The following is an 18,346-nucleotide window of genomic DNA, read 5'->3' on the forward strand; positions in this document are numbered from 1 at the left end:
AGTTGGACAAATTCAAGGTTGCTGAGGGAGGTGAGAGAGGAAATAGCTGTGGCCCTGACATATCTTTGTAGCATTCATAAACACAGATGAGGTGCCGGTGGACTGGAGGGTTGCTCATGTTGTCCCCCTGTACAAGAAGGGTAGTAGGGATATCCAGGTAACTACAGACCAGTGAGCCTGACGTCAGTGGTGGGAAAGTTGCTGGAAAAGAATGGGCTTATCAGTGATAGGCAACATGGTTTTGTGTGGGGAAGATCGTGCCTTACCAACCTAATAGAGTTCTTTGAGGAAGTGACCAAGTTGATAGGAAAAGGAAGGGCTGTAGATCTCATATACATGGACTTTAGTAAGGCATTTGATAAGGTTCCCCATAGTAAACTAATGGAGAAAGTGAAGTCACATGGTGTGCAGGATGTTCTGGCTAGGTGGATAAAGAACTGGTTGAGCAACAGGAGACAGAGAAGTAGAAGTGAGTTTCTCAAAATGGAGAAAGGTGACCAGTCTTGAACTACAGGGATCAGTGCTGGGACCACTGTTGTTAGTGATATAAATAAATGATCTGGAAGAGGGCACTGTTGGTATGATCAGCAAGTTTGCAGATGACACAAAGATTGGTGGAGCAGCAGAAAGCTTAAGGGACTGTCAAAGAACACAGGAGAATATAGATAGACTGCGGAGAATGGCAGATGGAGTTCAATCCAGGCAAATGTGAGATGATGCATTTTGGGAAGTCTAATTCTAGAGCGAATTATACAGGAAAAATTGAAGGGAAAGAGATCTGGGAATTCAGGTCGAATGTACCCTGAAGGTTGCTGCACAGGTGGATGGAGTGGTCAAGAAAGCATGGTATGCTTGTCGTCGTCAGATGGGGTATTGAGTATAAGAGCTGGCAGGTCATGTTAAGATTGAACAATACATTGGTTCAGCTGCATTTAGAATACTGTGTACAGTTCTGGTCGCCACATTACCAAAAGGATGTGGACGCTTTGCAGAGGGTGCTGAGAAGGTTTACGAGGATGTTGCCTGGTTTGGAAGGTGTTAGCTATGAAGAGAGGTTGAGTAGGTTAGGTTTGTTTTCATTAGAAAAAAGGGGACCTGATTGAGGTGTACAAAATCATGAAGGGTATAAACTGGGTTGTTAGAGATGAGCTTTTTCCCAGGGTGAGGGATTCAATAAAGGGAGGTCACACTTTCAAGGTGAGAGGTGAAAAGTTGAAGGGGGATACACATGGCAAGTATGTTACAGAGGGTATTAGGTGCCTGGAACGCGTTGCCAGCAGAGTTAGCAAAGGCAGGTACAGTAGGTCCATTGAAGATGTGCCTGGACAGATGCACGAGTAGTTGGTGAGCAGACGGATGCAGATGCTTAGGAATTTGGCAATAGGTTTCGACACTGGATCTGGATCGGCTCAGGCTTAGAGGGCCAAAGGGCCTGTTCCTGGGCTGTAAATTTTCTTTGTTCTCTTTATTCTTTGCAAGCTCCATGCAAATAGTGAGGTTGCCTCCTACTTTGCCTAGAGTATAATAAATCACAAATCTTCATTTTGTCTTTGTATGATGGTGACAAAACAGTTTGTTTATAATTTTACAAATTGTGCTTACTTATTTTGACTTGCATGCTGCACTACAATGAGTGGTACTAAAGAATGCATGTTTGTCTCTGTCTCTCTTTCTTTCTCTCTCTCTCTCAGCTGGGAAACGTTAACAAGAAATGCAGTTCTTTTGAAATAGAATGTGTTGATCTGAAAAATGTAGTTCAGGACCTCTCAGAGAAACTTTCTTCAAACAAAGAAAAGGTATGTGATTTTGATTTTATTTATTATTGTCACATGTACCTCGGTACAGTGATAAGTTTTATTTTGCATGCAGTATAGACAGATCATGACATACAAAGTGCATAAGGGCAATAGAACAGAACAAGGAATACAATGTTATGGCTGCAAAGAAGGTGCATGAAGAGCAGGGTCAACATTAAATTTGAGATCCATTCAGAAGTCTAATAACAGCGGAGAATAAGCTGTTCTTGTATTTGTTGATCCATGTGTTCAAGCTTTTGTATTTTCTGCCCGACGGAAGAGGTTGTAAGAGATTATAACCAGTGTGGGAGGAGTCTTTGATTATGTTGGCTGCCTTTCCGAAGTAGTGGGAAGTATAGATGAAGTCAGTGGATGGAAGGTTGGATTGTGTGGTGGTCTGGGCTGTGATCACAACTCTATGTAGTTCCTTATGGTCCTGGGCAAAACAGTTGCCATATCAAGCTGTGATGCGTCCAGATAGAATATTTTCTATGGTGCATCTATAAAAATTAGTAAGAGTCTTTTTGGGCATGCTGAATTTCCTTAGCTTCCTGAGGAAGTAGAGGTATTGTTGTGCTTTCTTGACCGTCGCATCAACGTGGTGGACCAGGATAGATTGTTGGTGATCATCATTCTTAGGAACTTGATGTCTCGACTATCTCCACTGATGTTGATAGGGGTGTGCCCTTCACCTTGTTTCCTGAAGTCAATGACCAATTGCTGATATTGAAGCAGAGATTGCTATCTTTAACCACACCACCAAGCATTCTGTCTTTTTCCTGTATTCCATCTCATTGTTTAAGATCCAGCCTGCTTACAGTGGGGTTGTCAGTGAACTTATAGATGGAATTGGCCACGCAGTCGCGAGTGTAGAAGGAATACAGTAAGGGCTGAGCACATAGCCTTCCAGGGTGCCATTGATGAGGATGGTCGCGGATGAGGTGCTGTTGCTTGTTCTCATTGATTGCGATCTTTCGGTCAGGAAGTCGAGAATTCAGTTGCAAAAGATAGAGCTGAGTTCTATGCCTCTGAGTTTGGAGGTGAGTTTGGTTGGAATTATAGCGTTGAAGGCAGATCTGTAATCAGTGAGTAGGAGTAAGTTTCAGAAATACATATCCAGCTAAATTGCTAATATTTAGATAGTGGAGAAAGAGCAGAGTAGTGGAGCACACATCAATTAGGTAGCTCTTAGAAAAGTGTTGGCACATAATTAACCAATTGACCACCTCTACAAAATTTTCTGAATTTGGTGTACCTTGGTGAATGACCAGCTAGTTTGTTTTTTAATGTTTTGCCTTTTTTCTTTATAGCTGCCTGATTAATCAGTTCTCCTCTAAGTTGAACACCACTTAGGGGAAGCACTGACTATAGCAAGGGCATAGCATGTGCTACGGATGGAAGTCTTCAATGTCCATCAAAGTGGTAGCCTCATTTATCACAGGCTGAATCTTAAAGGCCATAACTACTAGTGAGACTATAGCACTTGTTGATGGAAAAGCAAACTTGATGTCATTCTCAGCAATCTATCTGCCACAGTTGGATCTGTTGATGACCGCACCGAATAGGTGTGACCACCACACAGTCCTGGTGAATACAAAATCCCATCTACACATTGGGATACCCTGCATCATGTTACGTGACACTGCCGCCTCGCTACATGGGACAGACTTCAAAAAGAACAAGGGCAGGGGTTTGGTGGCATTTGAGAAGAAAAATCAAAGTTAACGTTTTGAGTCCAATGACCCTTTCTCTGGTTTTTCTTCACAGATGCTGCCGGACCTGCTGGGCTTTTCCAGCGGCTTCTGTTTTTGTTCCATGTTATTTCAGTCTCCAGCACCACCTTATTTTAAATTTTTTGTAATTATCTCACTGCCTCATTTAATAGGATTATAGGTCATGCTTTCGGTTGTTGTTCAGTTACTGACACTTCACTCACACTGTCTAACACCCTTGATCACCTGCAGAGACTTATTATTTGACACACTACTCCCACCATTTGTATGTTCTTTTGATCTTTCTGCCCTTGATCTCTCTGATCATAAATTCTGTGTTCTGTGTGCTTCCATCTCACTTTAACTGAGATGCAAAAGCTTGTGATTTCAACTGAACCTGTTGGACTATAACCTGGGGGTGTCTGACTTTATCCACATCAGTCCAACACCTGCATCTCCACCTCAACACAAAACTGAGCATCCGTGAGGTGCTTAGGACCATCAGCAGGAGCAGAATTGTATTCATCCATCATCTGTAACCTCAAGGGTCCCGTATCCCAAACTCTACCATTCACATCAAATTTGAAGATCAACTCTGGCTCAATGATCAGTACAAGATTGCATGCCAGGAATAGTACATGGCATATCTAAAAATGAGGTGTTTAAGATTAAGATGAAGCAGAATTTCTTCTGAGGTTTGAGGGTCTTTGGAACTCATTGCCATGGAAAGCTGTGAGGGCAGTGTGAAAGCGGGCCATTCAGCCCATCGAGCCCACATCGCGCCCCCCCTCCAAAAAGCATTCCATCCAAACCCACCACCTAACCTATTCCTTTATTCCCTATGGCTAAGTCACCTAACCTATGTATCCCTGGACACTATGGGCAATTTAGCATGGCCAGTCCACCCAACCTGCACATGTTTGGACTATGGGAGGGAGTGGAGCACCCAGAGGAAACCCAAGCAGACACAGAGAGACTGTACAAACTCCACACAGACATTTGCCCGAGGGTGGAGTCGAACCTGGATCCTTGGCACTGTGAGGCCACAGTGTTAACCCTGCCCTAGTTTGGTGGTTTGATCTCACAACCAGTGGATTAGATCTAAGCTCTTTTGTCATTTATATAAATGATTTGAATGAGAATATAGAAGGCATGGTTAGTAGGTTTGCGGATGACACCAAAATTGGTGGTATCGTAGAAAGTGAACCAGGTTTTCTAAGATTACAAAGGGATCTTGATTAAATGGATCAGTGGAATGAAAAATGGCAGGTGAAGTTTAATTTGGATAAATGTAAGGTATTGCATTTTGGAATAACAAACAAGAGTAGGATGTATACAATTAATGGTATGTCCTTGGGTAATGTTGTAGAACAGAGGGATTGAGGGGGTCAGGTACATAATTCTTTGAAATTTGCGTTACATATAGACGGAATGGCTAAAATGCATTTAATACACTTGACTTCATTGCTCAGTCTTTTGAGTATAGGAGTTCAGAAGTCATGTTGAGGTTGTATAGAATGTGGGCGGCACAGCGGCTCAGTGATTAGCACTGCTGCCTCACACAGACAGTCACCCAGGCTTGATTCCAGCCTTGGGTGACTGTCTGTGTGGAGTTTGCACATTCTCACCGTGTCTGTGTGGGTTTCCTTCGGATGCTCTGGTTTCCTCCCACAATCCAAACAATGTGCAGGTCAGGATGAATTGGCCATTCTAACTTGCCCATAGTGTTAGGTGCATTAGTCAGAGAGAAATAGGTCTGGGTGGGTTGCTCTTCGGAGGGTTGGTGTGGACTGGCTGGGACAAAGGGCCTGTTTCCACACTGTAGGGTGAGACCTCTTCTGTAGTCCAGCACTGTGTCCCAGTTCTGGTCACCCTGTTTTGGAAGGATATTATTTAGCCGGAGAGGGTTCAGAAGAGATTTATGCTGCCAGGTATGGAAGGTTAGAATTATAAAGAAAGGTTGGATAGACTGGGCCTTTTTTCACTGGAGCTGCAGAGATTGAGAGATAACCTTATAGAGGTTTATGAAATCATGAGAGGTATAGGTAGGGTTTATGTAGGTGTCTTTCCCTTAGGATGGGAGATTTCAAGACTAGGGGGCATATTTTTAAGGTGCATGGAGAGTGATTTTAAAAAAAGACATGGGGGTATTTCTTTTTCTCCCCCCCCACCCCCAAAAGAGTGGTTCACATGTGGAATGAACTTCCTGAGGAAGTGGTGGAGGTGAGCACAGTTATGATATTTAAAAGATGCTTAGATTAAGCACATGAATAGGAAAGGTTTGGAGGGATATGGGCCAGGTACAGGCAGGTGGGACAAGCCTAGTTTGGGTTTAAGTTCGGCATGGACTGGTTAGACTGAAGGATCTGTTTCTGTTGTCATTGTTGTGGGTATGTTCACTGAGCTGAGAAATTGATTTGCAGACATTTCGTCCCCTGTCTCGGTGATATCAATTGTGCTTTGGAGCATTCTGTGAAGTGCTGCTGTACTGTCTCTTCTGGAATTTATTTGGTTCCGTTTCTGCTGCTTCTGGTTGTTCTTTGTAGTGGCTTGTTAATGGAGTCCATGGATGAGTGCCATGCTTCTCGAAATTCTCTGGCTGTCCTCTGTTTGGTTTGTCCTATGGTCTTTATGTTGTCCCAGTCGAATTTGTGGTCCTCGTCAGAAAGAGAACGACACTACAAGACACAATGACTAAGCTTTGAAGAGAAAATGAGGTCTGCAGATGCTGGAGATCAGAGATGGAAATGTTTTGCTGGAGAAGCGCAGCAGGTCAGGCAGCATCTAGGGAACAGGAGAATCGACGTTTCGGGCATTAGCCCTTCTTCAGGAAACTGTGACTCCACTTTCAAGGAGCTATGAACCTGCACTCCAAGGTCTCTTCTACCTTTGAGCCAGTTCTGTATACAAATGGTGAGTTCTCCCTGTATTCTGTGCGATCTAACCTTGCTAATCAGTCTTCCATGGGGAGCCATGTCAATCGCCTTACTGAAGAAGGGCTAATGCCCGAAACGTCGATTCTCCTGTTCCCTAGATGCTGCCTGACCTGCTGCGCTTCTCCAGCAACACATTTCCAACAATGACTAAGCTAACAATCAACAGAGAAGACAACACGACAGACACCTGGGTAAGAAATGGCTCCAACAGACAGCTTATGGAGATAGAAAAAGCCGTGCTAGCCAAGGGACGCAAATACAACAGACTTGCCAGCTGCACTAGAATGTACTTTCAGAACTAACTGACTAACCGAAGAAACAAAGCAAGCAGTCGGACTAACAAAGAAAAGACAAATTAACAATATCAATGCCAAAGAGAGAGAAACCCTAAAAGTCGTAGAGATGTATAGCATGGATACAGACCCTTTGGTCCAACCCGTCCATGCCGACCAGATATCCCAACCCAGTCTCACCTGCCAGCACCCGGCCCATATCCCTCCAAACCTTTCCTATTCATATACCCATCCAAATGCCTCTTAAATGTTGCAATTGTACCAGCCTCCACCACTTCCTCTGGCAGCTCATTCCATACATGTACCACCCTCTGTGTGAAAAAATTGCCCCAAAGGTCTTTTATATCTTTCCCCTCTCACCCTAAACCTATGCCCTCTAGTTCTGGACTCCCCGACCCCAGGAAAAAGACTTTGCCTATTTACCCTATCCATGCCTCTCATAATTTTGTAAACCTCTATAAGGTCACCCCTCAGCCTTCGACGCTCCAGGGAAAACAGCCCCAGCCTGTTCAGCCTCTCCCTATAGCTCACAACCTTCAGCTCTGGCAACATCCTTGTAAATCTTTTCTGAACCCTTTCAAGTTTCGCAACATCTTTATGATAGGAAGGAGACCAGAATTGCACACAATATTCCAACAATGGCCTAACCAATGTCCTGTACAGCTGCAACATGACCTCCCAACTCCTGTAATCAATACTCTGACCAATAAAGGAAAGCATACCAAACGTCATCTTCACTATCCTATCTACCTGTGACTCCACTTTCAAGGAGCTATGAACCTGCACTCCAAGGTCTCTTCTACCTTTGAGCCAGTTCTGTATACAAATGGTGAGTTCTCCCTGTATTCTGTGCGATCTAACCTTGCTAATCAGTCTTCCATGGGGAGCCATGTCAAATGCCTTACTGAAGTCCATATAGATCACATCAATATCTGCCCTCATCAATCCTCTTTGTTACTTCCTCAAAAAACTCAATCAAGTTTGTGAGACATTAATTCCCATGTACAAAGCCATGTTGACGATCCCTAATCAATCCTTGCCTTTCCAAATACATGTACATCCTGCCCCTCAGGATTCCCTCCAACAACTTGCTCGCCCCTGACATCAGGCTCACTGGTCTATAGTTCCCTGGCTTGTCCTTACCATCTTTCTTAAACAGTGGCACCACGTTAGCCAACCTCCAGTCTTCCGGCACCTCACCTGTGACGATCGATGATACAAATGCCTCAGCAAGAGGCCCAGCAATCACTTCTCTGGCTTCCCACACAGGGTACACCTGATCAGGTCCTGGGGACTTATCCACCTTTGAGGAGAAAGTGAGGTCTGCAGATGCTGGAGATCAGAGATGGAAATGTGTTGCTGGAGAAGCGCAGCAGGTCAGGCAGCATCTAGGGAACAGGAGAATCGACGTTTCGGGCATTAGCCCTTCTTCAGGAATGAGGAAAGTTTGTCCAGCAGGCTAAGATAAAAGATAGGGAGGAGGGACTTGGGGGAGGGGCGTCGGAAATGTGATAGGTGGAAAAAGGCCAAGGTGAGGGTGATAGGACAGATTGGGGTGGGGGCGGAGAGGTCGGGAAGAAGATTGCAGGTTAGGGAGGCGGTGCTGAATTTGATGGATTTGACTGAGACAGGCTGGGGGGAGGGGAAATGAGGAAACTGGTGAAATCCGAGTTCATCCCTTGTGTTTGGAGGGTTCCTAGCCGGAAGATGAGGCGTTCTTCCTCCAACCGTCGTTTCGCTGTGGTCTGACGATGGAGGAGTCCAAAGACCTGCATATCCTTGGTGGAGTGGGAGGGGGAATTGAAATGTTGAGCTACAGGGTGGTTGGGTTGGTTGGTCCGGGTGTCCCAGAGGTGTTCTCTGAAACGCTCCGCAAGCAGGCGGCCTGTCTCCCCAATATAGAGGAGGCCACATCGGGTACAGAGGATGCAATAGATGATATGTGTGGTGGTACAGGTGAATCTGTGGCGGATATGGAAGTTTCCTTTGGGGCCTTGGAGGGAGGTGAGAGGGGAGGTGTGGGCGCAGGTCTTGCACCTCCTGCGGTTGCAGGGGAAGGTGCCGGGAGTGGAGGTTGGGTTGGTGGGGGGTGTGGATCTGACGAGGGAGTCACGGAGGGAGTGGTCTTTACGGAATGCTGATAGGGGAGGGGAGGGAAATATATCCTTGGTGGTGGGGTCCGTTTGGAGGTGGCAGAAATGACGGCGGATGATGCGCTGTACATGGAGTTTAGTGGGGTGGTAGGTGAGGACCAGTGGGGTTCTGTCCTGGTGGCGGTTGGAGGGGCGGGGTTCAAGGGCGGAGGATCGGGAAGTGGAAGAGATGCGGTGGAGGGCATCGTCGATCACGTCGGGGGGGAAATTGCGGTCCTTGAAGAAGGAGGCCATCTGGGATGTGCGTTTTCGGAACTGGTCCTCCTGGGAGCAGATGCGGCGGAGTCGAAGGAATTGGGAGAATGGGATGGCGTTTTTGCAGGGGGCAGGATGGGAGGAGGTGTAGTCCAGGTAGCTGTGGGAGTCGGTCGGTTGATGGCCGTGTTGATCCGGTCGCCTGAGATGGAAATAGAAAGGTCGAGGAAGAGGAGGGAGGAATCTGAGACTGGCCTGAGATGGAAATAGAAAGGTCGAGGAAGGGGAGGGAGGAATCTGAGACTGCCTGAGATGGAAATAGAAAGGTCGAGGAGCCTGAGATGGAAATAGAAAGGTCGAGGAGCCTGAGATGGAAATAGAAAGGTCCAAATTCACCTGGAAGAACAGTTCATCCACTTCACCAACACCTTCCACCCCGACCTCAAATTCACCTGGAAGAACAGTTCATCCACTTCACCAACACCTTCCACCCCGACCTCAAATTCACCTGGAAGAACAGTTCATCCACTTCACCAACACCTTCCACCCCGACCTCAAATTCACCTGGAATCCATCTTCCGCAACTACACTGGCCCCACCCCCCACCTTTTCCTCCGCTACATCGATGACTGTATCGGCGCCGCCTCGTGCTCCCACGAGGAGGTGGAACAGTTCATCCACTTCACCAACACCTTCCACCCCGACCTCAAATTCACCTGGACAGTCTCAGATTCCTCCCTCCCCTTCCTCGACCTTTCTATTTCCATCTCAGGCGACCGGATCAACACGGACATCTACTACAAACCGACCGACTCCCACAGCTACCTGGACTACACCTCCTCCCATCCTGCCCCCTGCAAAAACGCCATCCCATTCTCCCAATTCCTTCGACTCCGCCGCATCTGCTCCCAGGAGGACCAGTTCCAAAAACGCACATCCCAGATGGCCTCCTTCTTCAAGGACCGCAATTTCCCCCCCCACATGATCGACGATGCCCTCCACCGCATCTCTTCCACTTCCCGATCCTCCGCCCTTGAACCCCGCCTCTCCAACCGCCACCAGGACAGAACCCCACTGGTCCTCATTTACCACCCCACTAACCTCCATGTACAGCGCATCATCCGCCGTCATTTCCGCCACCTCCAAACGGACCCCACCACCAAGGATATATTTCCCTCCCCTCCCCTATCAGCATTCCGTAAAGACCACTCCCTCCGTGACTCCCTCGTCAGATCCACACCCCCCACCAACCCAACCTCCACTCCCGGCACCTTCCCCTGCAACCGCAGGAGGTGCAAGACTTGCGCCCACACCTCCCCTCTCACCTCCCTCCAAGGCCCCAAAGGAAACTTCCATATCCGCCACAGATTCACCTGTACCTCCACACATATCATCTATTGCATCCTCTGTACCCGATGTGGCCTCCTCTATATTGGGGAGACAGGCCGGCTACTTGCGGAGCGTTTCAGAGAACACCTCTGGGACACCCGGACCAACCAACCCAACCACCCTGTAGCTCAACATTTCAATTCCCCCTCCCACTCCACCAAGGATATGCAGGTCTTTGGACTCCTCCATCGTCAGACCACAGCGAAACGACGGTTGGAGGAAGAACGCCTCATCTTCCGGCTAGGAACCCTCCAACCACAAGGGATGAACTCGGATTTCACCAGTTTCCTCATTTCCCCTCCCCCCAGCCTGTCTCAGTCAAATCCATCAAATTCAGCACCGCCTCCCTAACCTGCAATCTTTTTCCCGACCTCTCCGCCCCCACCCCAATCTGTCCTATCACCCTCACCTTGACCTTTTTCCACCTATCACATTTCCGACGCCCCTCCCCCAAGTCCCTCCTCCCTATCTTTTATCTTAGCCTGCTGGACAAACTTTCCTCATTCCTGAAGAAGGGCTAATGCCCGAAACGTCGATTCTCCTGATCTTAGAGGGGCCCTATTCTCTCCTAGTTACCCTTTTGTCCTAAATGTATTTGTAAAAACCCTTTAGATTCTCCTTAATTCTATTTGCCAAAGTTATCTCATGTCCCGTTTTTGCCCTCCTGATTTCCATCTTATACTCCTAATTCCTTTATACTCTTCTAAGGATTCACTTGATCTATCCTGTATATACCTTACATATGCTTCCTTCTTTTTCTTCACCAAACCCTCAATTTCTTTAGTCATCCAGCATTCCTTATACCTACCAGCCTTTCCTTTCACCCTAACAGGAATATACTTTCTCTGGATTCTCGTTATCTCATTTTTGAAGGCTTCCCATTTTCCAGCCGTCCCTTTACCTGCGAACATCTGCCTCTAATCAGCTTTCGAAAGTTCTTGCCTAATATCGTCAAATTTGGCCTTTAGAACATAGGACATAGAACAATACAGCACAGAATAGGCCCTTTGGCCCTCAATGTTGCGCAAACCTGTGAACTATTCTCAGTTCATCCTCCTACACTATCCCAAAATCATCCATGTGCTTATCTAAGAATTGTTTGAATCTCCCTAATGTGGCTGAGTTGACTACATTAGCAGGTAGTGCATTCCACGCCCTTACCACTTTCTGCGTAAAGAACCTGCCTCTGACATCTGTCTTAAATCTATCACCCCTCAATTTGTAGTTATGCCCCCTCGTACACGCTGACGTCATCGTCCTAGGAAAAAGAATTTCACTGTCTTCCCTATCTGATCATCTTGTATGTCTCTATCAAATCCCCTCTTAGCCTTCTTCTTGCCAATGAGAACAGTTTCAAGTCTCTCAGCCTTTCCTCATAAGACCGTTCTCCAATTTAGAACTTCAACTATTAGATCTGGTCTATCCTTTTCCATCACTATTTTAAGTCTAATAGAATTATGGTCGCTGGCCCCAAAGTGCTCCCCCACTGACACCTCAGTCACCTGCCCTGCCATATTTCCCAAGAGTAGGTCAAGTTTTGCACCTTCTCTCGTAGGCGCATCCACATACTGAATCAGCACTCAAAAATGAAAAAAACATAATCACAGTACTGTTGGATAAGGGCAGAATGACAGTTATCGTTGACAAAACTGAATATATTCAGAAAGCAGAGAAGCTACTTACTGATACCGACACCCACCTACGAAGGGAGTGTGACCCCACACCACATCGAACCAATAAAAATAAACAATACACTATGGAGCCTACAAAACAAATGACTAATAACCAGGATTAACCTACAAAGGTGAAACCAGAAAGCAGCAACACCCCAAGATGTTATGGATTACCCAAAATATGCAAACCAGACATACCACTGAGACCCATTGTGGTACTCCCCGGAACCCCATCGCATAAACTGGCAAAAGAACTTCAACAAAAATTAAAACATCTTATCAGCAGGTCCAAACAGTCCACACAATCATCACAGGAATTCCTGGACAACATCAAGAAAGTAAACGTAGACAAGGACGAAGAAGTGGTCTCATTCGATGTAACTGCACTGTTCACTTCAATTGACAACACTCTAGCCAATCTCTGAGACAAGCAGAACAGACAATACAATGGGGAATCTATCAACAAGGACTGCGTACTTGAAAGACTAGACCTGTGCTAGACAACACACTTCACATTCAACAACCAAATGTATGAACAGAACAATGGAGCGCCTATGGCTCACTCATCTCTGTGCTCTTAGCAGAAGCAGTGATGCAAAGACTGGAACAAACAGTCCTCCCACAAATCCAACCCAAACTCTGGATCAGATATGTGGAAGACACTTTTCTTATCATTAAGAGAACAGAAATCGAGAATGCACCGGATTATCAACACCATACTCATAGGGATCAGATTTACGAGCGAGGAAGAAACCAGAAGTCTTTCCCATTCCAGATGTGATGGTAGAAAGAACACAGAACGGTGAATGCACCACAAAAGTGTTCAGGAAAGCCACACACACTGACCAGATCCTGAACTACAACAGCAGCCATCTGAACACACACAAGAGAAGTTGCATTAGGACTCTGTTCAAAACGGCTACAACACACTGTAGCAGTCCCGACCCACGAAGGGAAGACGATGAAGACCTGTATAGAGTATTTGCTTTAAACGGATATCCCCACAACTTCATCCGCAGATGCCGAACAGACAAACAACATGACAAGGACATGCCACGACCTAACTCACTAGCCACGCTACCTTATATAAAAACATCTCTGAACTGACAGCCAAATTTCTCCGACCACTGGGATTCATGACAGCCCATAAACCAACAGCCATGCTCGGACAAAAACTCACCAGAACAAAAGACCCTATACCCATCACGTGCAAGACAAATGTAATTTACAAGATTCCAGGCAAAGACTGCACGAAATGCTTTGTAGGACAAACAGGCAGACAACTAGCAATCTGCATCCACGAACACCAACTAGCCGTGAGGTGCCATGACCAGCTGTCCCTAGTAGCCCATACACACATTACAAGGACCACAGGTTTGACTGGGACAACACGACGATCAAACAACAAGCCAAACAGAGGGCAGCCAGAGAATTTCTAGAAGCATGGCACTCATCCACGGACTCTATTAGCAAGCACATGGAACTAGAGCCAATATACCGGCCACTACAAAGAACAACTGGAAGCAGTGGGAATAGAACCAAATAAATTCCAGAAGAGACAGCACAGCAGCACTTCACAGGAGGCTCCAAAGCACTGAAGATATCGCTTAAACAGGGGACAAAACATCTGCAAATTAATTTCCCAGCTCGGCGAGCATAACCATATCTATGACAATCGGTACCTGAGCTACAAATCTTTACACAACCTTGATCTGTTTCTGTGCTGTATGACTCTGTGATGCAGTCCTGCTGTATCCAGTTGTGAATAGATGGAAGAGGAGGATGCTCCACAAATAAATTCATCATATCCATGCTAAGTATAAGACTGAAACAAATGTATCCATTTTCAGACAGAAGTGTCAAGTGGATGATTCATCTTGGCCTCCTGAGTTCACAAGCATCACAAAAAGTTAGTCTTCAGTCAGTTCAAGTCATTCCGCATTATATCAGGAAATTGGCAAAAGTATTGGATAATGCAAAGGCTATGTGCTGGAACAACATTCTGGCATTCTGAAGAAAGGTCACTCAACATTCTCTCTATAGCTGCTGCAACACCTGAGTTTTTTTTTCTAGCAATTTCTGTTTGTGCTTCTGATTTCCAGAATTGGCAGTTCTTCTGGTGGATTGTTTAGTATTCTAGCAATAGTACTATGTCCTCCAAAACTAGCCATGTTCCTAGCTAAGTTGTTACAGTACAGCTGTGAAATTGGCACCTCCATAATGATGCGGTAACGTCCTAGGTAGGTCCTGCACGCAATAAGCATGATTAATCCAACTCAGCCAATTACTGACCTGCTAGCTTATTCTCAATCATCAGTGAAGTGATGAAAACAGTCATCAACCATATAATTAAGTGACACTTTATTTAATTAATTCGGGGAATGTGGGCTTTGCTGGCAGGGCCAGCATTTATTACCCATCCCTAATTGCCCATGAGAAGGTGGTGGTTAGTTGCCTCTATGTACTGTCACAGTTCATTTAATGTAGCTACATCCACAAGGTTGTTAGGGATGGAATTCCATAATTATGGCCAATAACCCAGTGAAAGAATGGTAATGTATTTCCAAGTCAGGATGGTGTATGGCTTGGAGGGAAACTTGGCGGGCAATGGTGTTTCTACCTACCTACTGCAATTATTCTTCTGGATGGTCATGGTTGTGTTTGGAAGGTGTTAGCTAAGACAATGATTCTTAAGCTTTTCAGTATCAAGGCATTCTTCAATGAGACTGCAATTCCATGGCGCAACCAGTTTTCTCGCCTGAATTGATTACTCAAACATCACATTTACTCTGCCACAGTAGGTATGGTGACAGAGTAATTGATGAGGCTGCCCCGCTGCTTCCTTACTCCCTCAACTTCCTTCCATCTAACTGCCTCTCACAACAGGCAGCCATCTTCCAGAGGTTGATGTGTGGCTCAGTCACTGGAGAAAGTGAGGATGCAGATGCTGGAGAGTCAGAGTTGAAAAACATGGTGCTAGAAAAAGCACAGCAGGTCAGACAGCATCCAAGGAGTAGATGAGTCCCTGTTTCGGCCCTTCATCAGAAATGTGGAGGAGGAAGGGGGCTGAGAGATAATTAAGTGGGTGGGACTGGGGGAAAAGGCAGGTGGGACGGCAGTAGATGGAGACAGGTAGGAGGTGATTGTGATAAGTTGGGGAGGGTTGAGCAGATAGGTTGGAAGGAAGATGGGCAGGTAGGTCAGGTCAGCAGGGTGGTCCTGAGTTGGATCTGGGATAGGGTAGGAAGATTTGGAAATTGGTGAAGTCATTGTTGATGCCGTGTGGTTGCAGGGTCCAGAGGCAGAAAATGAGGTGTTCTTCCTCCAGATGACAGGCGGCTTTGATTTGGTGATGGAGGAGGCCCAGGATTTGCATGTCCTTGGGCGAGAAAGTGGTTGGCCACACAACAGTGGGGTGAGTTGGTGCATGTGGACCAGAGATATTCCCTGAATTGCTCTGCGAGTTGGCACTCGACCTCCACATTGAGAGCAGTGGATGCAGTAAATGAGGTGGGAGGATGTGCAGAAAAATCTGCTGGATTTGAAATGATCCTTCAGGGCCTTGGACAGAGGTGAGAGGGGAGGTGTGGGTGCAAGCTTTGCAACTTATGTGGCTACAGGGCAAGGTGCTGGGTGTGGAGGGTGGGTTAGTGGGGAGCATGGACCTAACAAGGGAGTCACAGAGGGAATGGTCTCTGTGGAATGCAGATGGGGGGGATGGAAGAGGGCAATATATTTTTAGTGGTGATGTCTGATTGTAGGTGTTGAAAATGGCAGAGAATAATGCGCTGAATCTGGAGATTCACGGGGTGGAATGTGAGGACCACGGTGGTGTTCTATCTTTGTTGTGGTTAGGGGTGTGGATTCGAAGGTGAGCGAAGTGGTTGAGTTGTGATGTAGGGCATTGTTGATCACTTGGGAGGAAAAATTGCTCTCCTTGAAACAGGAGGACATCTGGGATGTCCTGGAGTAGAATTGCTCCTCCTCGAAGGAGATATGATTGAGGTCAAGGAATTGAGAGTAAGGGATTGTGTTTTTGTAGGAGCGGAGCTAGAAGGAGGTGTAATCAAGGTAGCTGTGGGAGTCGGTAGGTTTGAAATAGATATCAGTGTTGAGTCGATCACCAGAGACAGATGGAGAGGTCCAAAAAAGGTATGGAGGTTTTGGAGATGGTCCATGTGAACCTGAGGTCAAGGTGAAAGGTGTTGGTGAAGTTGCTGAATTGTTTAACCTCCTCTTGCGAGCATGTGGTGGCATTGATACTGTCATCAATGTAGAACATAGAATGTTACAGCGCAGTATAGGCCCTTCAGCCCTCGATGTTGCGTCACCCTGTTAAAATGATCTCATGCCTATCTAGCCAACATAGTTCCATTATTATCCATATATATGTCCAGTGCCCTTCACATGGGCGAGTCTATCACCCCTCAATTTAAAAATCGTAATGTTTTCCGAAATTTCAGCACATCAACTTCGTCAATCTTGATCTGGTCAAGACTGTATCCCAGCTCCTCCAAGTTTTCATTCACAACAAGGTCCCTTTTCTTGGTGAAAACCCAAGCAAAAATCTCATTTCGGGCTTCCCCTATCTGCTCAGACTCCACGCACAAGTTCCCTCTGCTATCCTTGATTGGCCCTACCTTCTCCCAGATCATTCTCTTATTCCTCATGTATGAGTGAAATGCCTTTGGGTTCTCCCTAATCCTTCTTGCCAAGCCTTTTTCATGCCCCCTCCTGGCTCTCCTCAGTCCTTTTCTGAGCTCCTTTCTAGCAAGCCTGTAATCCTGTAAAACTGTGCTAGATCCTTGCTTCCTCCACCTTACGTAAGCTGCCTTCTTCCTTTTGACGAGAAGCTCCTCTGTTCTCGTCATCCAAGGTTCCTTAATCTTACCCCTTCTTACCTGTCTTAGAGGGACAAATTTGTGCATCATTCGCAACAATTGCTCCTTAAATAGTCTCCACATGTCTGCTGTGCCCTTTCTATGGAATAATTGCTCCCAGTCTGTATTTCCCAACTCCTATCTGATAGCGTCATAATTTTCTTTTCCCCAGTTAAATATCTTCCCTCGGAAATTGCTCCTTTCGCTCTCCAAGGCTATGCTAAATGTGAGGCAGTTGTGGTAACTGTCACCAACATGTTCTTCCACCGCGAGAACTGACACCTGTCCTGGCTCATTGCCGAGCACCTAATCCAAAATGCCCTCTCCCCTTGTCGGCCTGTCTACATACTGAGTAAGGAAACTCTCCTGAACGCACCTGACAAAAACCGCTCCGTACAAACCATCTGCACTTAGGAGGTTCCAGTCGACATTGGGAAAGTTGAAATCACCCATAACAACCCTGCTACTTCTGCATTTTTTCCAGAATCTGCCCGCCTATGAGTTCTTCAATCTCTCTACTGCTATTAGGTGGTCTATAGAAAACCCCCAATGAGGTGACTGTTCCCTTGCTGTTCCTAACTTCCACCCATACTGACTCAGTAGACAAACCTTCCTCAACAACCTTCGTTTCTGTAGCTGTGATGCACTCTCTGATTAGCAATGCTACACCCCTCCTATTTTTCCACCCTCCCAGTTCTAAACATTTTTAAACTTTCTAAACTCTGGAACATCAAGCAACCATTCCTGCCCCTGTGAAACCCACGTCTCCATTATGGCCACAACAACGTAGCCCCAAGTACTGTTCCATGCTCTAAGTTCGTCACTCTTATTTCGGACACTCCTTGCATTAAAGCAGACACACTTTAACTGATCCCTTTGTTTCATTGCGTGACAAACCTTCCCAATAGATTCACTACATCCTGTCACTGCCCCATCTGCAACTGTCCCCCTCTCAGACATGTGGCTGTGATTCCCACCCCCTTGCCAAACTAGTTTAAACCCTCCCGAATCACATGAGCAAATCTCCCACCCAGGACATTTGTGCCCCTCCAGTTCAGGTGCAAACCATGCTTCATGTACAGGTCATCCCTTCCCCAGAAGGTATCCCAATGGTCTAGGTATCTGAAGCCCTCCCTCCTGCACCAGCCTCGCAGCCACATGTTAAGCTGCATTCGCTGACTGTTCCTCATCTCACTATCTCGTGGCACCGGTGACAAACCTGAGATCACTACTCTACTCGTCCTGTTCTTCAGCTTCCAACCTAGCTCTCTGTAGTCACTTTTCAGATCCTCGATCCCTTTCTGGCTATATCATTGGTG

At 46.3% G+C, this 18,346-nt stretch overlaps 1 protein-coding gene across 10 annotated transcripts in view; it reads left to right on the forward strand.

Annotated features, from left to right (window-relative positions):
• LOC122554676 (uncharacterized) overlaps positions 1-18,346 on the forward strand; it is a 282,146-nt gene that overhangs the window by 186,140 nt on the left and 77,660 nt on the right. For all 10 annotated transcript variants that reach the window (XM_087996227.1, XM_087996232.1, XM_087996228.1 and 7 more), the window contains one exon: positions 1,692-1,796. In XM_087996227.1, coding sequence (XP_087852353.1) covers positions 1,692-1,796 — 105 coding nt within the window. The remainder of the gene's footprint in view (positions 1-1,691; positions 1,797-18,346) is intronic.

The sequence above is a fragment of the Chiloscyllium plagiosum genome, unplaced genomic scaffold (genome assembly GCF_037043375.1).
Source record: "Chiloscyllium plagiosum isolate Xiang-an unplaced genomic scaffold, Cpla_swu_hap1 HiC_scaffold_18, whole genome shotgun sequence".
Taxonomy (NCBI): domain Eukaryota; kingdom Metazoa; phylum Chordata; class Chondrichthyes; order Orectolobiformes; family Hemiscylliidae; genus Chiloscyllium; species Chiloscyllium plagiosum.